The sequence below is a fragment of the Tachypleus tridentatus genome, chromosome 2, assembly GCF_004210375.1.
Source record: "Tachypleus tridentatus isolate NWPU-2018 chromosome 2, ASM421037v1, whole genome shotgun sequence".
NCBI classification, from domain to species: Eukaryota; Metazoa; Arthropoda; class Merostomata; order Xiphosura; family Limulidae; genus Tachypleus; species Tachypleus tridentatus.
In genome coordinates, this window is record NC_134826.1 from 40,800,021 (window position 1) to 40,817,891 (window position 17,871).

Genomic DNA, 17,871 nt, shown 5'->3' on the forward strand with positions numbered 1-17,871 from the left:
AAGTATTTACTTTAATTAACAGAAAGCTTTAATTTCAACGAGAAACTCGCAAAGATTCTTTACCAACTGTATACGACCATTAATGTTTATAGAACAATGGAATGTCGTCGACTAACCAGTCAAATCTTGAATCTAAGGGTATATGTGGGGAACTCTTATAGGAGGGTCGGTTCACTGAGTGTGGTAGAATCATTGAAGTACAATGGGGAGACGTCAGTTTTTCTAATCCATTATAAAGGTATATGTGGGGAACTTTTTCTGGTGAATTGTTTCATTAACTGCAGTTAATGATCAAATATCGGCGTAGATCCAGTCATTTTTAACATCTTTTAAGTCTGTATGTAAATAACTCTTTTGTGAAAGACTGGGTTATTGAGTTAAGTAGAAGAATAGCCACAGATCAAAATCGTAATAAATGTTTCGTAGACGTTAAAACAATAGTTTTAGAGAGATTTTTTTAAATAAATAATAGTTGAAAGAAATAGTGATAGACGAAAATCCTGAAAGTTTGAATTTATAATCTTAGTGTATGTATTTTTTTCTTCTTTAAATTGCCTTAACTTTCGAGAATAAAGATATATTTATATTTTTATTAGTTTATCCATCACTCCCATATGTGCGAGTGGAGTTTAAAGTGTGCAATTTACGACCTTTTACAAATGCTATTCAACATGGTATTATGCACTTGATGTTAGAATTATCAATTACTTCTTTTACCGTACACTAGTGGTTTAGTGAACAGTTCGTAGTAGGAAAGAGTTGAGTACAGCATACAAGGATACCGAAAAACCTGTAGATATACACTTCGAAGTTTTTACAGTTATTCAAATGAAATTTTCAAAATGTACAAAGGACGGGGAACTATTTATTCTTCACGTGAACACCATAATGAATTCCAACTTGTCAAGAGTTTGAGTCAGACATCTTTTGAGGACAAATACGTTTGTAACAATCTTATTGTTATTGTTGTTTTTTTTATGGTGGGTGGTGGAACGGACTTGATATTTCCTCAAGACTTGTTCTGTTGCTTGTAGATACACATAATAAATCACAATGGATTGAGCCCATGTACATTCGGTTAAATTGTTCGTGTTATTAAACTCCAAGCATAAAATCGGAAACGAATAACATACAAGTCTTATAAGAATTGTATTTCGATTGAAATCCTCTGCTGTGTTGACTTTAATAAATGGCCGTTTTATAAATAAAGAAGCTTTTTAAACATGTAAACTTTTTTTTTTTTACAAACTGATATATTTTTTCACGCCCGGCGACAATCTACTTGTTTTTCATGTACTTATTTAAATTATAGGATACAGCTGTATCGAGAACTAATCTTGATGAATGGTATGTACGAAAATATTTTTTAGCCGCGGCACAACGGCTCGTAGAATGGATTAAAGGTTTCGTTTTCAAGTACAAACTTTTAGCTCATCGATTCATTTCCTGACCGATTTTAGGTCTAATTCCTTCTTGTTTCAGGAAGGCAAACATGTAAGCTTATATGTAATTACTTAGAACATTATTGTAATAATAAAAAAGTAAAACATGTACATAATTAAATATGCCTCTGTTGATAGCTATTATTTTGGTGAGGTTATGAATTGTAATTAACTTCCACGTTATTTTTCAGATTATAATAAGAAAGTTACTGATCAGGGAGTGTATATATATGTTTTAAAAAATGCATTACTAAAACAAACTCTCACTGTAGGAGGGAAATGCAGTTTTATCTATAGTCAGTTTAGCCGATAGTCACCTGAAGGGGTAATCTGTTTTTAATAGTAGTGTATTGTCTTTCAGTCAGTTAGTAGACGCAAAAATGACATAACATAAAGGACACTTAGCGTTGCAATTTCTACTATCGTGATGTCAGTTAGACGTCTGCATGCCATAAATCACGAGAAGAATTATGCACTCTGTAGGCTACAACATAAAATGACATGAACTTCAAAACCGAGAAATAAAGATATTGTTACTCTTGAATTTGGTTTTATTGACCCTTGAAACAGAACACTTTCGAGGATCCTACGGAAGTACATCGAATTTATCACATATTTAAATAATCGAATACAAGCAAAACCCCTGTACTAAACTGCCCTCAAATAACTTTTAATAAAGGTCTTGGGAGGGGTGAGTCCTTGTAGCTTATAGAAAGTGACTTATTCATTACCACTTGTATACTTTTGCAGGTGTTACAGGATAATTATAATAAAACTTGAAGGAGGAGGAAGTTTAGCAGACCTCCCAACGGACCCTAGTTCATTGGACATTACAACTTATGATGAAGTACATAGAAAAAATGGCCGCGGGGCTTACATTGCAGAAGCTATCAACAGGTAAGTGTATTTCATTCTAATTGTTTTTAACTCTTCATTATATAAAAAATGCTAGCATGTAGGCAGGCACATATTTTAAAATACATATGCGATGAGTACACCTTTTGAATTTATTTTTATTGGTTTAAAAAAGCTGTTAATGGTTTTGTTTCCACTGCCCTAGTAATTAATTATGTATGAACATAAGTGTTTTTTGAAGGGGGACTTAAAGGTAGTGAGGCAATGTGGAAGATGGTTTCACATCAAAATACCCAAATATAGTAAATTACGTATTACTAGGGCAGTGGAAACAAAACCATTAACAGCGTTTTTAAACCAATAAAAATAAATTCAAAAGGTGTACCAATCGCAGTACTTTTCTGGATCGAGCACGGCTAATTATTAGTGTCTTGGGCTGTGAATTCGTGGATCCATGGTTCGCGTTCTGTTACTGGGACTGTAGGTGCATTATATGAGTGGCAGGCATATCACACTATTCTGTTCAGTAGCCCAAATACTTGGAGAATGATGCTTTTGACTAACTGTCTTATTTCTAGTATATCAGTTTCTAATTAGATGCAGCTACGAGCGTATAGCAGATGTGTAACTTTACGCTAATATCCAACAGATAATATTTATCATATTTATTACGTAACGTTGCATAAGTAGGAGCTGTTATTAACATCATTATTTAAAGGGTGTCCTAAAATAAATGTACCGAAACTAATGTTGAATAACTTTATTTGAGATAACGAAAATTGAATACTATGTTGATTTTTGTTTTATTCTTCTTTCTTGGTCAAACGAACTATTACTGGAAATGTCTGATTTGTTACAAAGAGCGACCATCCAAGAGGATGGAGCACACCCCGCTTAAAGTTTTAAAGTACTTTTAAACCAAATTACTCTCAGAGCCTTCAACATCATCTTCATCTGGTTTCGGTTCATTTTTTGGACCAGAGAGGATCAGGTTCAGAGTAGACCTCTTGTTACTTTGTTTATACTGTTACAAAATCCTGGGTAATAACCTTTGTTACATTGTTGTTGCTTAACTCACAGTACGTTAAACTTCGTCCATTGTCTACAGTTTTAGTTAACAGAACATTTTCGTGTCATGTCCAGTTCAAGGGGTGGCATTAAATGATATATTTTCATTAGCTTTACTTGTGTATGATCGAACTATTAGTCCGTGTTCACGATATAGTTCCGCTTACCAGTCATATACACACACAATCCTATTTTTACATACAAAACCCTTTTATAATAAAGCTATGTTTATGTGTAGGATTCAATTACCCTAGCACTGTCTGGCCTGTAAAATCCAGGGCGTTGGATTCGTAGGGGAGGACCTACCAAATACCCTCTAGCTGCACAGCAGTATGTATGCGGCCACACCTCTAGAAACCAGATTTCGATACCCGTGGTGGACAGAGCCCAGATAGCTTATTGTGTAGCTTTGTGCTTAATTCTAAAAGAAAACAAACAAACCTATCAACTGGCCCGTTCGTTCCTCCCATTTAACCCCTTTATATTTCCTTCTCTGGGACGTTTTGAAAACAAAAGTCTACCATACTAAACCAAAAGTACACGTAGAACTAAAGCATCGGATTCGTGATGCTATCTTATCAATCCATACTAATACTAATGTGTCGGAAAATGTTATTTCAGAATTTGAACGCAGAATTAGATTAATTATAGGGAATGGTGAAAAATTTGTAGAAGTCCAATACTTATTAAAACTAAAACTTACAAGTCTGTTTCTTGTCTCCATATTTAGTTTTTGTTGTTATGTCAAATAATAAAGTTATTCAACTTCATTTTTGGACACCCTGTATAACATTTACAGTGTTAACAAAGGAACTTAAGGCGTTATAAATGATCCATACTTGTTAGTAGAACTACCCTGTTTGCTTTTTTTTATGAATACGAAGCTAAATGTTTTGGACAAACTGCCCAAAATTGCCATAGAATATGATATAAGTGGACAAGTGCAAGCTATATCTTTAGTATTTACTTCTCGTTATGTACTCGTACAAAACTAAAAGAACAACTCTATTTATTATTATTATCATTATTGCATGTATTTCCAGCGATTCTTTTGTGAGTGAAGTTATAATTGGCGATGATCAATACAATCGATGTGAGAATACAACCCTTGATCACTCTGCTAGCCCCTGGGTTCGCTCCCGAAGAGTGACTGAGCAACCTTCAAAAAAATCAGACATTCTAACGGAATATGTGTATGATGGTAAACTTGCTCCTAAAACCAACTATACTGGCTTCGTAGAAGTACGAGTGATTGGATCTAACAAGACGGTTAGTACTGCGTTTAACGTAATAAGTTATTTTTTTCTCCAGTTATTTTGCTCGCTGTAAAATACACTGCATTTTGTTTACAAATAAATCTATCTATAATACAAAAAAATCTTCTAATACAAAAAAGTTATGACTCTGTTTCTTTGTGAACTGAATGAATATTTGAGTTAGACTCGAGAATAAATTCTGATATCTGCGAACTAGAACCCTGGATGCTTTTAGAGGTTTCACCTCTGTGTGTTCGCTTTTACAGAAACGAATTCCTCTTTCCAAAAGCGCTCGCGTTATCGGGTTTTTTGTTTTGTGAGTATTATTGCCGATCTCACATGATTTCATATTATCGTTAATACTGACATTCATATTTAAGATGTAGTTAGATCATAAATACTTCGTCAGTTTGGGCAAAAATCAGTTTATGCTGAAAGATAACTGGATACGAAATACCTATTTTATCTTGTTGAAATCTGATGTCATCACTCACACCATTTTAATGGGAAAGGGAAGATTGTGCCACGCTATTGGTTAAAGGTTTTCAATCTCTTCCTGCTCTCTGTCAGATATGGTCGTCAAGTTATTGAGTAATTCATTGCATTTTTACTTTTGCTTTACATGCGAAACACAAATTTTGATATCGCTTTATATCTATTAACCTAAACATTGTTTGTGTAAATAATTAGTAAATCAACAGAATTAAAATGTTTTACTGGTGGCAACTTTCAAAACTCCTAATAAGAAAATAAGACACAACCTGCAGAACACACACTGTTATTAACAGGAGTGATAGTTTAGTGATTTTCTACTTTCTGTATCTCAGACTGTAGTAATCCCAACTAACATACATTTTCAATGGATGTGCACTACTGGACTGTAACTTCACATACCAAATTTCAAATCAATCCGTTAAGAAATACACAAAATCTAAAATATTCAATTTTGATTGAATTTGTTTCCTGTTTTTTCTTGTTCGCACCGAAAGTATGGAATTATATTTAATAAAAACATACTTGACTTTCATTGGTTTTTCAAATTTGGCAAACTTATAGGTATTTACAACCTACAATTACATGTCAGATTTGGTCTAAATATAAGCAGCATGTGCAAAGTTATTCAATTAAACTGTTCAATTTTGAACAAAATTTTTGAGCACGCCTACGCAAAAAAAATCGTGAACTATCGGTCTGAAATTTTTACTACAATTTCACTTAGGAGTAAAAGTAAACTTATTTTAGGTTTTTGTAATTCGGATTAAAGACGGCTGTTTTACAGCAAGAAAACTATAAGGTGAAAAATACACGCGTGTACACAAGTATTGGTTAGGCCAAGCAAACCAGATTAGCAGTATCTGGCTCAAGTTTACAAATAATCATATGGGTTGACAATTATTATTTGTTTATTATCAAGTTTAAAACACAAATTTGCTAAATTTTATGAAATTATCCTAACGAAAGAGTTTTTAGGGTCATGTGGTATTAATATAGATAAGGATATCAATTTGACATGCTGCATCTGTTGCATGCGGGCGATGACAAGAAACTGTTAATCTGATTTCCATGGCGCTACCATAAATAAAGCTATTAATACTGTTTCAGGTGGTTTGTTTTGAATTTCGCGCAAAGCTACACGAGGGCTATCTGCAATAGCCGTCCCTAATACAGCAGTGTAAGACTAGAGGGAAGGCAGCTAGTCATCGCCACCAACTCTTGGGCTACTCTTTTACCAGCGAATAGTGGGATTAACCGTCACATTATAACGCTCCCACCGCTGAAAGAGCGAGCATGTTTGGTGCGACGGAGGATTCGAACGCGCGACCATCGGATAACTAGTCGAGTGCCATAACCACCTAGTCACTGTTTTAGAGAGGTAAACTATCACCGTATAATTTATAAAGGATCTGGTTGGTTCTTTAAAAGATAGATCTGTTCTGAGTAATAGGGTTGCGATCCCAAAGCTAATGTTGGTTACTATCGAGTGTCGCATTTCCTTGCTGGCTATGATTTGTTGGTGTGTATTGATAAAAAGTCAAAAATGAAAATTTGCTGTAAAATCCTATTATTCCTTTAACTTGCACCCTCAGTGTTTAGTTTTCACACCTAAGCGAATTTTGATTTGATTTTTTATAAACTATACAAAAAAAATGATCATATAAAAGAAATAGATATTCCCTGTTTGAAAGATAACGTATGTACGACATTAAAAGATATGAGATCAGAAGGGTGTTTTTTGTTTTTGTACTGTTCAAATGAGGATGAAACGTATTATTACAATATTGGTTTTATATTTGTTAACGGAGGGGCGGTTAGAAACTCGACTCACAATCTGAAACTCCATTCTCTCAAACATGGTCGATTTTTCAACCGTAGGGACGTAAAAATGTAATTATCAATTCCACTATTCGTTGGTAAGAGAGTAGTTCAAGAGTTGGCAGTGGATGATGATGATGGTTAGCTGCCCTCCGTTTAGGCTTACGCAGACAAATTAGGGACGGCTAGCGCAGATAGCCCTCGTGTAGCTTTGCGCGAAATTCAAAAACAAACAAGCAGGCATAATTTGAGACGCAACATTACGTTATATAATTATGCTTTTCATTTGGATATATATTTTCCAAAGTATAAACAAAATAAATTACCAATTTTAATACAATTTTTATGAAAGTCCGTATCATGATAAGAACATTCCTTAATATCGCGTAAATTACTTAAAATCATCAATTAATTGCTTAAGTTTGAATTACCATTTGTACTCATAACTGACGAAAACAAAGGTTGTATATTAAAACAAAATTAGATATTACAATTATACATAAATATTACACTACTCTTTTCAGAAGGGCACGTCAAGTGTTAAATTAACCAATTCTTTCAAATTGGAGATTACGTAAACAGTGAGTAAGGATCTAAAAACATTAGATACCATAAACTAATACCACTTTCTTCAACGAACGTTGTGCTGGAAATCATATTAATTATTCCGTAATAACCGATAAATCTATCGTCGTGTTGATTAAAAGCCTTGTACTGAAATAAAATGCATTGAATCGATATTAGAACTACTGACGGTAAGGTTAGCTAATGTCAGTGCATCGCTTGAATGAATCATGATTCATTTTTGCTTTAATTATGCGTACAAAATGACACAACGTCATAATAATAAATAAAAAGAATCCCTTTAGCATGCCGGTATGAAGGAACTAAGAGCGAATCATTGATCGTATTGTTAATTCACTATTTTCACACTTTAAGCTGTGTTTGACAGGCAACTCTAACTCATATTTTATTGTAGTTTTTTCTGATATATCTTAACAAAATGACTTCAGTGACTCAGCGGTAAATCTGAAGGTTTGTGATTGTCGCTTTTACGCTTAACAACAAACAAGGCTTAAGAGACTGCGTTTACTTTCAGTAACATGATAATGTCTCGCGTTATGTATAAAGTGTATCGTGTGTGAGTTGCTTTAATTTAAACATGTGTATGTTTTTAGAACTTAACGCAGTCGTTGATGGTATAACTTAGCCTAATACATTATAACATGCTCGCCCTCCCAGCCATGGGGGCGTATAATGTTACGGTCAATCCCACTATTCGTTGGTAAAAGAGTAGCACAAGAGTTGGCGGTGGGTGGTGGTGACTAGCTGCCTTCCCTCTAGTCTTACACTGCTATATTAGGGACGGCTAGCACAGATAACCCTCGTGTAGCTTTGTGCGCAATTCTAAAACAACAACAACATTACTTGATATATTTCAGTTAAACATTAGACTTGAGACTTACGTATAATAATGCTAATTTATTTGAAAGATCGACTAAAAACCAATTATTAAGTCCATTGTAATTTTATCAGAAACGAAATTACTGTAAAAATTATTTTGGAAGCCTTAAACAAAAAAAATGAAAATTAAAAAGTACAGCCATTTATCTCTTGAAAACTGCTTCCGTTTCTGGTCTAAAATGTTAGGATATTTATTGTTGAATACTAATTCTGTATATGTTGGCTGTTTTAAGGAATATATAACAATCGAAGTACTACAGTTTTATGTTTAAAACTATAATAAGATAACTAAATAAAATTGGTATAACAAATTATGTTCATGCTGCCTTAGTCTTACCCTACACGGGCCACATTCACTCAGTGTCACTACTGACTTTAAACATGCAGTGATTTAACGACTAGCGTAAAACCGTTTTAGAATAAAACAATGTTATTAGTTTAATAAAAAGTTAGTGGTATTTATGTTAAAAATTAAGCGGAACAGTACCGTAGTACTATTAATGCTAAAAATGAAACATATATAAATAACGTTTTAACTGTAAGGAATGTGAAAGGGAAAACATACGTGATTAACAATAATTTTTAAGTTAAGTGATGACAAAACATATAGCTTCACTCTCTACTGCTAAAAAATAAGATACTTAGACCAAATGCATATGATGGAAGCTCAGTTCTTTGTAACATAGGATTTATTTATTTGATTCATTTATACATTTATCAAGCTTTATTAGATCCTTGCCAAGATTTATATTGGACATAGTGGAATCTTTATAAACTTATTTTGTAAAAGCAATTGTAATTGTTACATTATTTTTCCTAAATATTTTTATCTGTTATTGTTTGAGAAGAACGTGGTTAATGTCTTGAGTTTTACTTCATCAAACTCTTTTTACCCTTAGTTTGACTTAGACAAAGGTATACATCTGTTTCTATTTCTGTAATTCCACATAATAAGAAAAGCTGTTTTCACTGTGATTCATTTAATGTACCTTTTTTAATAGATCATATCAAAACAAAGTCCATACTTTGCTCCTGTTGAAACAGGTAAGTAATGTGCAATACATATTATAAATTTACCAATTCTTTCTCAAGTCGATTTATCTTCTAAATAATTTTGTTTGTCAGTATGGTTTTTGCTTTTATGAGTATTTTGCATCCATTTTTCTGTTGATTTTAAATATACGATACTCCACTAATCATACTATTCATACTTGATGCAACAGATGTGGGCACATGTAAATAAAGTTTTGGTTGTTGCAGGTCAGATAACATTATGTAACAAAACTTTTACTTTTACTTGTTCCTGGGCATAAAGTGTTATTTTCCAATTGCTTATGCCTAAAGTAAATGGAAAAGACCTATTTTTCTCTTTAAACTTTGCTTTTGTGGCCTGAGAGTGTATAACAAAAAACATGATGGGAGACTATTTGGGGGCTGAAACGTGAAAGTGATTTACATGACAGTTGCAAATCTTGAAAAACTACTCACTTCTAAACATTTTTGTATAACTTGAGTATAAATACATGTAAATCTTGATTCATATGTTGTTTTATTCAGACCTTATGTAAATAAAAATGTGCAAATTTGCCAATTTTTACATAGAAAATAGGTTAATTTCTAAATTTCATTATCCAGGTCACAAAATCAAAGTTTGAAGGGAATAATGGCCAGTTTCTCTACTTATACAACATAAGCAAGTAAGAAATAATACATACTATCCAGGAACAAAATTTGTGTTACATAGTGTAATATATCATTTTTCTTGAAGAGAATGTTAATGGAAGTAATGGTTTTTATATAGTATGTGAAATATAACTAATCATCTGGTATAACTTTTTAACAAAAACTTCATCCTTAACTACCTTTGTACATCTTATTTTAAGAAGATTAGAATATAACATACATACAAGGGATCATTTTGTTCTCCAAGCCTGTTCTTAGAAGCCCATACTTAAGAAAAGAAAATTGTAAACATGCCCTTTCTTTTTCAATAAATCATTTGTTTATTTCTTAAATGCAAGTGAAGTGCTGGCCTACACTGATGCTCACTGTAACTCTTTCCATAAGTAGTCGGCTTGTTAGAAAAATAAAAACACTGGAACTCTTTCTATCAGCTAGTCACCTTGTAAGAAAAATAAAAATCTTTTTTTAACTGTAGCCTAGCCTTTCAATTTCCAAATCCTGGGTTCATGTCCTTCCCTCCTATTTATATCCTAGATAAGTTTGCTGACTTCAGTAACATCACATCTTATCCTTCTTTTATCAAGAGAAAGTAAGAGTTAAAAGATTTAAGATAACTCTTCCATCAGTAGGAACATCTCTTTATCTCTTCCCTGAACCATTTCTTAGATACAGAGACCAAAATTGCACATAGTATTCCAAGTGAGGCCTAACTAGTGATTTATACAGAGAAATAACTGCCTCTTTACTTTCTAGTCAGTATGCTTGTAAATATGTTCAAAAATTCTATTCACTTTTAGCAACATCACACTGTCTTGATGGTTGAATGACTTATCTAACCTTAGTAATCTGGCTAAATAGAACATATCTTTGCAGAGTTGGTTCCTTTCTATATTAAAAACTAAAAGTGTCATTCAAATTATGATATGGCCCAGAAGCAGTCTTTTTTTTTTTAAGGTCAGTAAAAGGAGTGAGCAGGTGTTTGAGGATAGTAGATAAGGTAATAATAATTGTCATGAAAATTAGAGGCCAGATACTGATGTTTTTATAATAAGATATGTTGGCTCACTAAATGGAAAAGTGGCAAATTAGATAAAACATGGCAGTTGTTAAATACTGAATTCAGTTAATTTGGATTAATCTCAAAAGTGGATATTGAAGCTCAGTGTAAGGATTTTAGATCTTTTTATTTACATCAGTGACATAAATGAAGGAATAGCTAATAAAGTAGTGAAATATACTGATGATATTAAGGTTTTGGGTGTTGCTGGCTGTGAGGATGCTGCTGCATGTTTTACAAAAGGATTTGGGTTATTTAATAAGTTGGGTAAATTAATGGGAGGTTAATATCAGTTTTAATAAATCCACGTTGGATGTCATAGTTTGAATTTTAAATATAATTTTGATAGGAATAGACTTCAGAGTGTTATTGAAGAAATTCATCTTGATACTCATATTGACTAGTTTTTTAAACCATCTGAGATCTGAGCAGTGTGGTGTTCCTAGTGGTAAGGCAAATAGAATTTTAGTTGTCTCTTCTAACATACTGAATGGAAGTTTTAAAGTGATTATAAATTAATTATATAAGTCATTGATTAAACTGCACTTAAAGTACTGTGCTCAGTCATTGACTTCTTACTTTAGGAAGGATGTTGAATTACAAGAAGTGACTTAGAGAAGGCTTACAGAATATTTCTAGGAATATAAGAGTTATGTTATATGGGTAGATTAAGATATCTTAACTATTTTCTCTTTATTAAAGAAGGGTAAGAGAAGATCATATTTAAGCTCACAAGGTTGTCTGGGAGATAGACACAAATTAAAGATTTGGTAAAGTTAGGTTTGGCCCCAGTTAAGATTTTTTTTTTTTTTTTTTGTGGAATGAGTTTTTGTTGGTAACAGTTGGTAACTTTGCAGAGTTTAAGAAAAAAATTGGTTATTTTCTGAAAATATAAAGGATAGGTTTAAATATTTACTTCTCACAAGAATCTATGTATAAGGAAAGTAATATGTTATCTTTTGTTTTTTGTTTTTTCAAATAAAGGATATTGCACTACAAATCACAATCTTAGATGTTGTTTGGCTGTTATGAAAGTCATTACAGAGCTTTTGTTTTTCTGTTTTACAGGGTTTTTCCCAAAATCTGAACCCACAGAAAATCCAATGGCTATTGTCCTAGGAGTTCTGAGTGGTCTTATTTTTGTTGTACTGATTTTGATTCTGGTCTTGTGCCTATTCAAGTATGTCACCCTTTACAACCCTCTAAGTAACTAACCTTTGTTCTAATTAACGTGTTTCTTTAATGAAAAATAAGTAATTAGATATTAAGAATAATTTGGGATTTGAATATAAAATCTTATTTAATATTTATTCACTGATTTAGTTCAGTCTACTAAAGAAGTGATACATATGATATTATTTTTAACTTAAACTGTTCAAGTCAATCTGTATTTCATTTAAAGACCTAATTTTAGTTCATAGGTTCAAGCTTTTCACTGACTCAAGCTATCAGTTATTTCAGCAGTTATATAACTACATGCTTTATTACACAATATAAATAGACATTTTTATCATAGAAAAGTAGAAAAATATCTTAAGACTTTAACACGTAAGATATCAGCAAATAAAATAATGCATTAACTAGAAAGTCTAATATATTTATATTTGGAAAACATACCTCTGAATATGACATAATATGAAAAATCTGTGGCCTATTGATTTTAGTTTTTGTTATTATTTTAGAAATTTAAGACCTCTTTTTTTAAGAAATTATTTCATTTATATTCTCTTGTTATTTACAGACGTAAAAATAATGATCCATATGATGAAAGGGATAGGTTAGGCCTTACAGCTTTGATTCGTCGTACCATTCAGAGGAATGGACACATACCCAGGTGTAAAAGTAGGTATTTATTTTGATTATTGGTAATATTCATTAATGTATATAATGTATTTGATCTAAATTTTATAACCTTAATTGTATGAAGTATATTTATATTTAAAATATATCTATGGATAGAAGTAAAATTATGCAAGCCCATTTAGATAATCAACTTAGTTGAATCTTTAATGTATGAAAGTTTAGTTTTGAGACTGTTTTGTGAAAAAAATCCATTCTAATCATTTTAAATAATATAGTTTGAATGTTGTATTTAATAATCTATGCTCATTACTAGATACATATATTTAGTTATGATCTGTTTTTCTAGTTTGTTTTTTCTGATTTTTATGTAGAAATATCTATTCATAAAATGAATCAAATTTTTGATGTACACAGTAAACACCTGATTTCTGATAAAATAACATCAGATTAAAATAAATTTATTAGTAATATTCTGATAAATGCCAAGTTATTTTGAAGAAAATGTTCAAATGCATGTATTGTTTCTACCAGGTGCTCGTCTTTCAAGAACTCCGTGTTTGGGTCCCATAATGGCAGAAGATCTCCCCAGTGCTTATGTGGAGAGACATAGTGACAGTGACCTGCTTTTTCAAAGTGAATTTGAGGTAATTATACCTAAGATACAAGAAAATGTCCCACATAATTTTCTTCTAATAATTGTAAGTTAAACATTTTCAAATGTCTTTAGTAATCATTTCTCAGCTAACAGTTGTAAACTGTAACCCAGTTATAAATTTATCATAAATTCTTTTACAAGTACTTAAAATCAATTAAGCTATGTTATATATTCAAAATACATAAATAATTATTTTCACCAAAATAAAATAATAGTTTTCTTTTGAAATTTTGTACTAATTTGTATAAATAATAGAATAATTCATTCTCTCTTCTTGTAATTAGTTTTGTAAAGGTATCACCCATGAGACACAAAGAATCTTTTACTTTTTATTGTTATTTTTTTACACATTCACAGGCATTACCAGAGAAGTTCAAAGATAGATCAACACATGCATCTGACAGCCCAGAAAATCTTAGTAAAAATCGTTATCCAGACATACGATCCTGTAAGTATTGGTGCTTTAGTAGTTACATTTGATTAAAAAGAAGTAGAGGTGAAATGTAATCTGGATGTAGAAATGACTGTGTTTAAGAATATAAGATGTTAATTAAAAGTGGTATTTAAGTTTATTTGGATATAGAATTGACTGAGTTAAGAACACGAGGTCTTAGTTTAAAATGGTTGAGGCTGTAATTTTCAATCTGTTTCATGATTATTTTCTTTATTATTATAACTTAAATAAATATAGTTTGTGATTGTATTTCAGTTTACCGAATAGCTGGAGAATTTGTCTGTTTTGTTTAGTGTCATTATATAAAAGATAACTTAGAAATATACATTTTACTGTAAAAATGTAAGATTAATTAAATGTAAAAATTGCATTCACACTCAATGTACTTAAAACTTACTGATACAATAACCATTTATTAAGAAAGAAATAATCTTATTTTAATGCTTCTGTAAAATAATTCATAAATTTGCTGTTTAACACCTGCAATAAATATTTTATTTGTGAAAAATTGTCATAATTTTTTTTTATTGTAAATATATTTTTTTTATAAACTCAAGTACTGTTAGATACAAATTATCTGGATTGCATAGAAATCAGTAAATAATTCATAATTATTCAAAGTAACAACAACAAAATGTATGCACTGAATTCAAAGTGCATGTTAGATATTTCAAGTCTCCTTATGGGATAGATGTAAGTCTATTAATTTACAACATTCTAATCCAGGGTTAAATTCTCCATAGTAGATAAAGCAGATAACCCAATGTGGCTTTACTCTAAAATGAGCAAACAAAATTTAGAATATAAAGCTCAATGCTCCATCTATAAATATAAAATATTTAAGATATTTAATGTTTTGTTCATTCATTAGTAAGTAATAGTTTTGTATTACATTATGAGGAATGGTTTGAAAATTTACTTCACATTCATTAAACATGCTATAGATTTAAAAAAGAAGCTGCATGATTCATCACTAGAATGTTCTTTAGAAAGTTTTGGAGACTTGATTTGAATGTTAAAATATGTAAGACAGTTTTAATTTCCTTTTTGACAATAACAGTTGATCAAACAAGGGTTAGGTTACCAATGGAAGATGGAGTAGCAGGCTCTGATTATATAAATGCTGATTTTGTGGAGGTAAGAAAATAATCTTGAAATAGTTTTATTAGTAACAGTTCATTTTTCAGAATAATAATATTTATTTATTTTTTTAATTTAATGACTTTCATCAAATTATTTGGCTTATTTGAACATTAATTATCTCATGAACCCAGGCGTGGCATGCCAACACTTTGGGCAACGGATCAGAAGGTATTCTGAATATGCTTTACAGTAAAGTTTTATCTTTGGGGGTTTTGTAATTATGACTGTTAATTCCTCTGTTCAGATAAGAACAGGAAGAAAGTGTTATTGATTGCGATCACCATTTTTAAATAGTGATGGGTGTTGCTTTAAGCTGAGATCTCTGATCTGATCACTTAGCCCGTTTATTGCTTAGCGTGTAATTCATTTTGGAAACACTAAATACTAGAAATTTATCTTGTAGTTTCTGCAAGTTGTACAAGAAAGAACTTTAATAATTAGAAACTATTAAATTATGTTTATTGATGACATAATATTCTATTCTTATGAGCAGGTTTGACAAAGGATACAAGTACAGTTTATATTGAAAGCATATTTAAATGGTATTAAGTATTTGGTATGTTTGTTGAATGATGATATTTTAAATTGTAAGAAAAACAAAATCAGATTATATAATACTTTTTACACAAGCAAACATTATTTAAACTGACTTTGAAAAAAATGTAAAACTATTTAATCTTTTTAATTGTTAATTTGTATCATAGATGTGTGTGTATTATATTAAAGCTTGTATGGTACTGAGCTATAAATTTCTGAATAAAAAGTATTTTCAGCTTTAATCAAAAATTTTTTAAAACTATGGTACATCATTTAAAAAGACATATCTGAAATGGATAGGAAATATTAATCTGTGTATTACCTAAGTAAATGAATAAATTATGAGACAAAAGAAAAGGCTTTTTAGGCTCACCTGGAATACTCTGGCCCCAGTCTGAATCCTAAACAATTAAAAACTGATCACTAAGATTCAGTCCTGATCCTGAAACGTACAGCAAATAACGTATAGTTCATATTTATTCAGTTCAACAACAAAATGTCCATCTTGAATTTAAATACAGGACATGTTAAGTATTTTACAACTGTAAATATAAGATGAAATCAAAATTCTCAACCTGTAATGTTTTGCCAGGAGAATTCAAATGTTAGTTACTGATACTCTTTTAAGGTTTTAACTTCATTTGTAGCTTAAAAGTAATGAACATAAACCAGAAACCTTCTAGTTTGTCATTAGAGTTATTATATGAAAATAAATTTTTATTTTGTCTGCTATATATTTGAAACATTGAGTAGTTCCTTTACTAGACATTAGGCTTAATGAACTGAAGAGTGTTAAAACTGCAGTTGTGCATTCTGACACTAGTTTGAGAAAAATTGATTTTATAAAGTGATTGCATTTTAAAATGCTTGATTTTATGTGCTTTGTATCATAATGAGTAAACTTAAAAATATTCCTATTTCCTTTAGTTACATGTACTTGTAGTCTTATCAAGCACGTAATGTTAAATGAGGTGTATCATTACAAAGTAGGGAGTATGAAAGTGGTTGATATAAACTTAGTTATTGATGTTATGAAATGTGCCTGAAATTTAACTTTTCAAACTGATTCCTTTTTTTAAACAAAAATATGAATTTCTTGAATAACTTTTAAATAACTCAATTCTATAATTTGAAGTGTATTTTTAGTTGTTTTACCCAAGTGGAGTAATTGTTTTTTAAATCTAATACAACTTAAAATATAAGAAGAATGACTTATATGAATTTTGCTGCAAGAATTAGTTTGTAACAGTTAAGAGTAATTCATTACAGAAGCTGATATGTGAAAGGTGTATGTGACAGATTTTTAAATGCTTGAGACAAGTGTGTGTTACCAAATTAATTTTCAAGTGTTTGATGTTTAATTTGGTTCTTCACATTTTGTTGTTGTTTTCATGTGTACTGAATACAAAAATTGCTTATTAATCAACTATTTTTTTTACTTTTTGAGAATACAAACCAGTATGACTGTTCTTTTCAGTTTTTGAAGAAAATACTTTTTTTTTTTTTTGTTCTAGGATTATAAGAATAGAAAGTTGTTCATCTGTGCTCAGGGTCCACTTGATCGTACTGTAACAGATTTTTGGAGGATGATATGGGAACACAAAGTTACAGTCATAGTTATGTTAACTGGAGTTGAAGAGCATGGCAAGGTATATTATCTTGCATTATTATTGTGTATTTGCTTCAGCCTGTGCCTGAAGAAATTATTTGACAAAATATCCTAAACAAGTGATATGTGAAGCATTAGGTCTAGACAACTTTTAATATCTTAAGCTTTAAAAGTGCTACTATAGCATATGGTCTACTGAGTGGTCAACCCACAACATAACGTGGAGTGACAGTATGTGGTCTACTGAGCTGGAGTTGGTCAACCCACAATGTAATGTGAAGTGAAATTATGTAAACTGTGTGGAAAATGATAGTACAATTTTACATCTTGTAAGAAATAAATTATGTTATATTCAAAATGTACATTCTTTATTCAATAAATTGTTTAACACATAATTTTTTATTTATGTCACAAAAATGATCTGCATGTTATAGTGTAAATATCCTGATAGACTCCATACTGTAGTAGCACCATTTTAAGGGTCATTTTACTTTCAGTGATTTTGTAATTCTGATGAACATCAAACTGCATG

General features: G+C 31.0%; 1 protein-coding gene across 10 annotated transcripts in view; it reads left to right on the forward strand.

Annotated features, from left to right (window-relative positions):
* LOC143241526 (tyrosine-protein phosphatase 69D-like) overlaps positions 1–17,871 on the forward strand; it is a 354,041-nt gene that overhangs the window by 317,414 nt on the left and 18,756 nt on the right. For all 10 annotated transcript variants that reach the window (XM_076484788.1, XM_076484794.1, XM_076484793.1 and 7 more), the window contains 9 exons: positions 2,193–2,339; positions 4,409–4,634; positions 9,400–9,442; positions 12,207–12,318; positions 12,880–12,980; positions 13,473–13,585; positions 13,954–14,044; positions 15,111–15,187; positions 17,245–17,379. In XM_076484788.1, the coding sequence (XP_076340903.1) occupies positions 2,193–2,339; positions 4,409–4,634; positions 9,400–9,442; positions 12,207–12,318; positions 12,880–12,980; positions 13,473–13,585; positions 13,954–14,044; positions 15,111–15,187; positions 17,245–17,379 (1,045 nt within the window). The remainder of the gene's footprint in view (positions 1–2,192; positions 2,340–4,408; positions 4,635–9,399; positions 9,443–12,206; positions 12,319–12,879; positions 12,981–13,472; positions 13,586–13,953; positions 14,045–15,110; positions 15,188–17,244; positions 17,380–17,871) is intronic.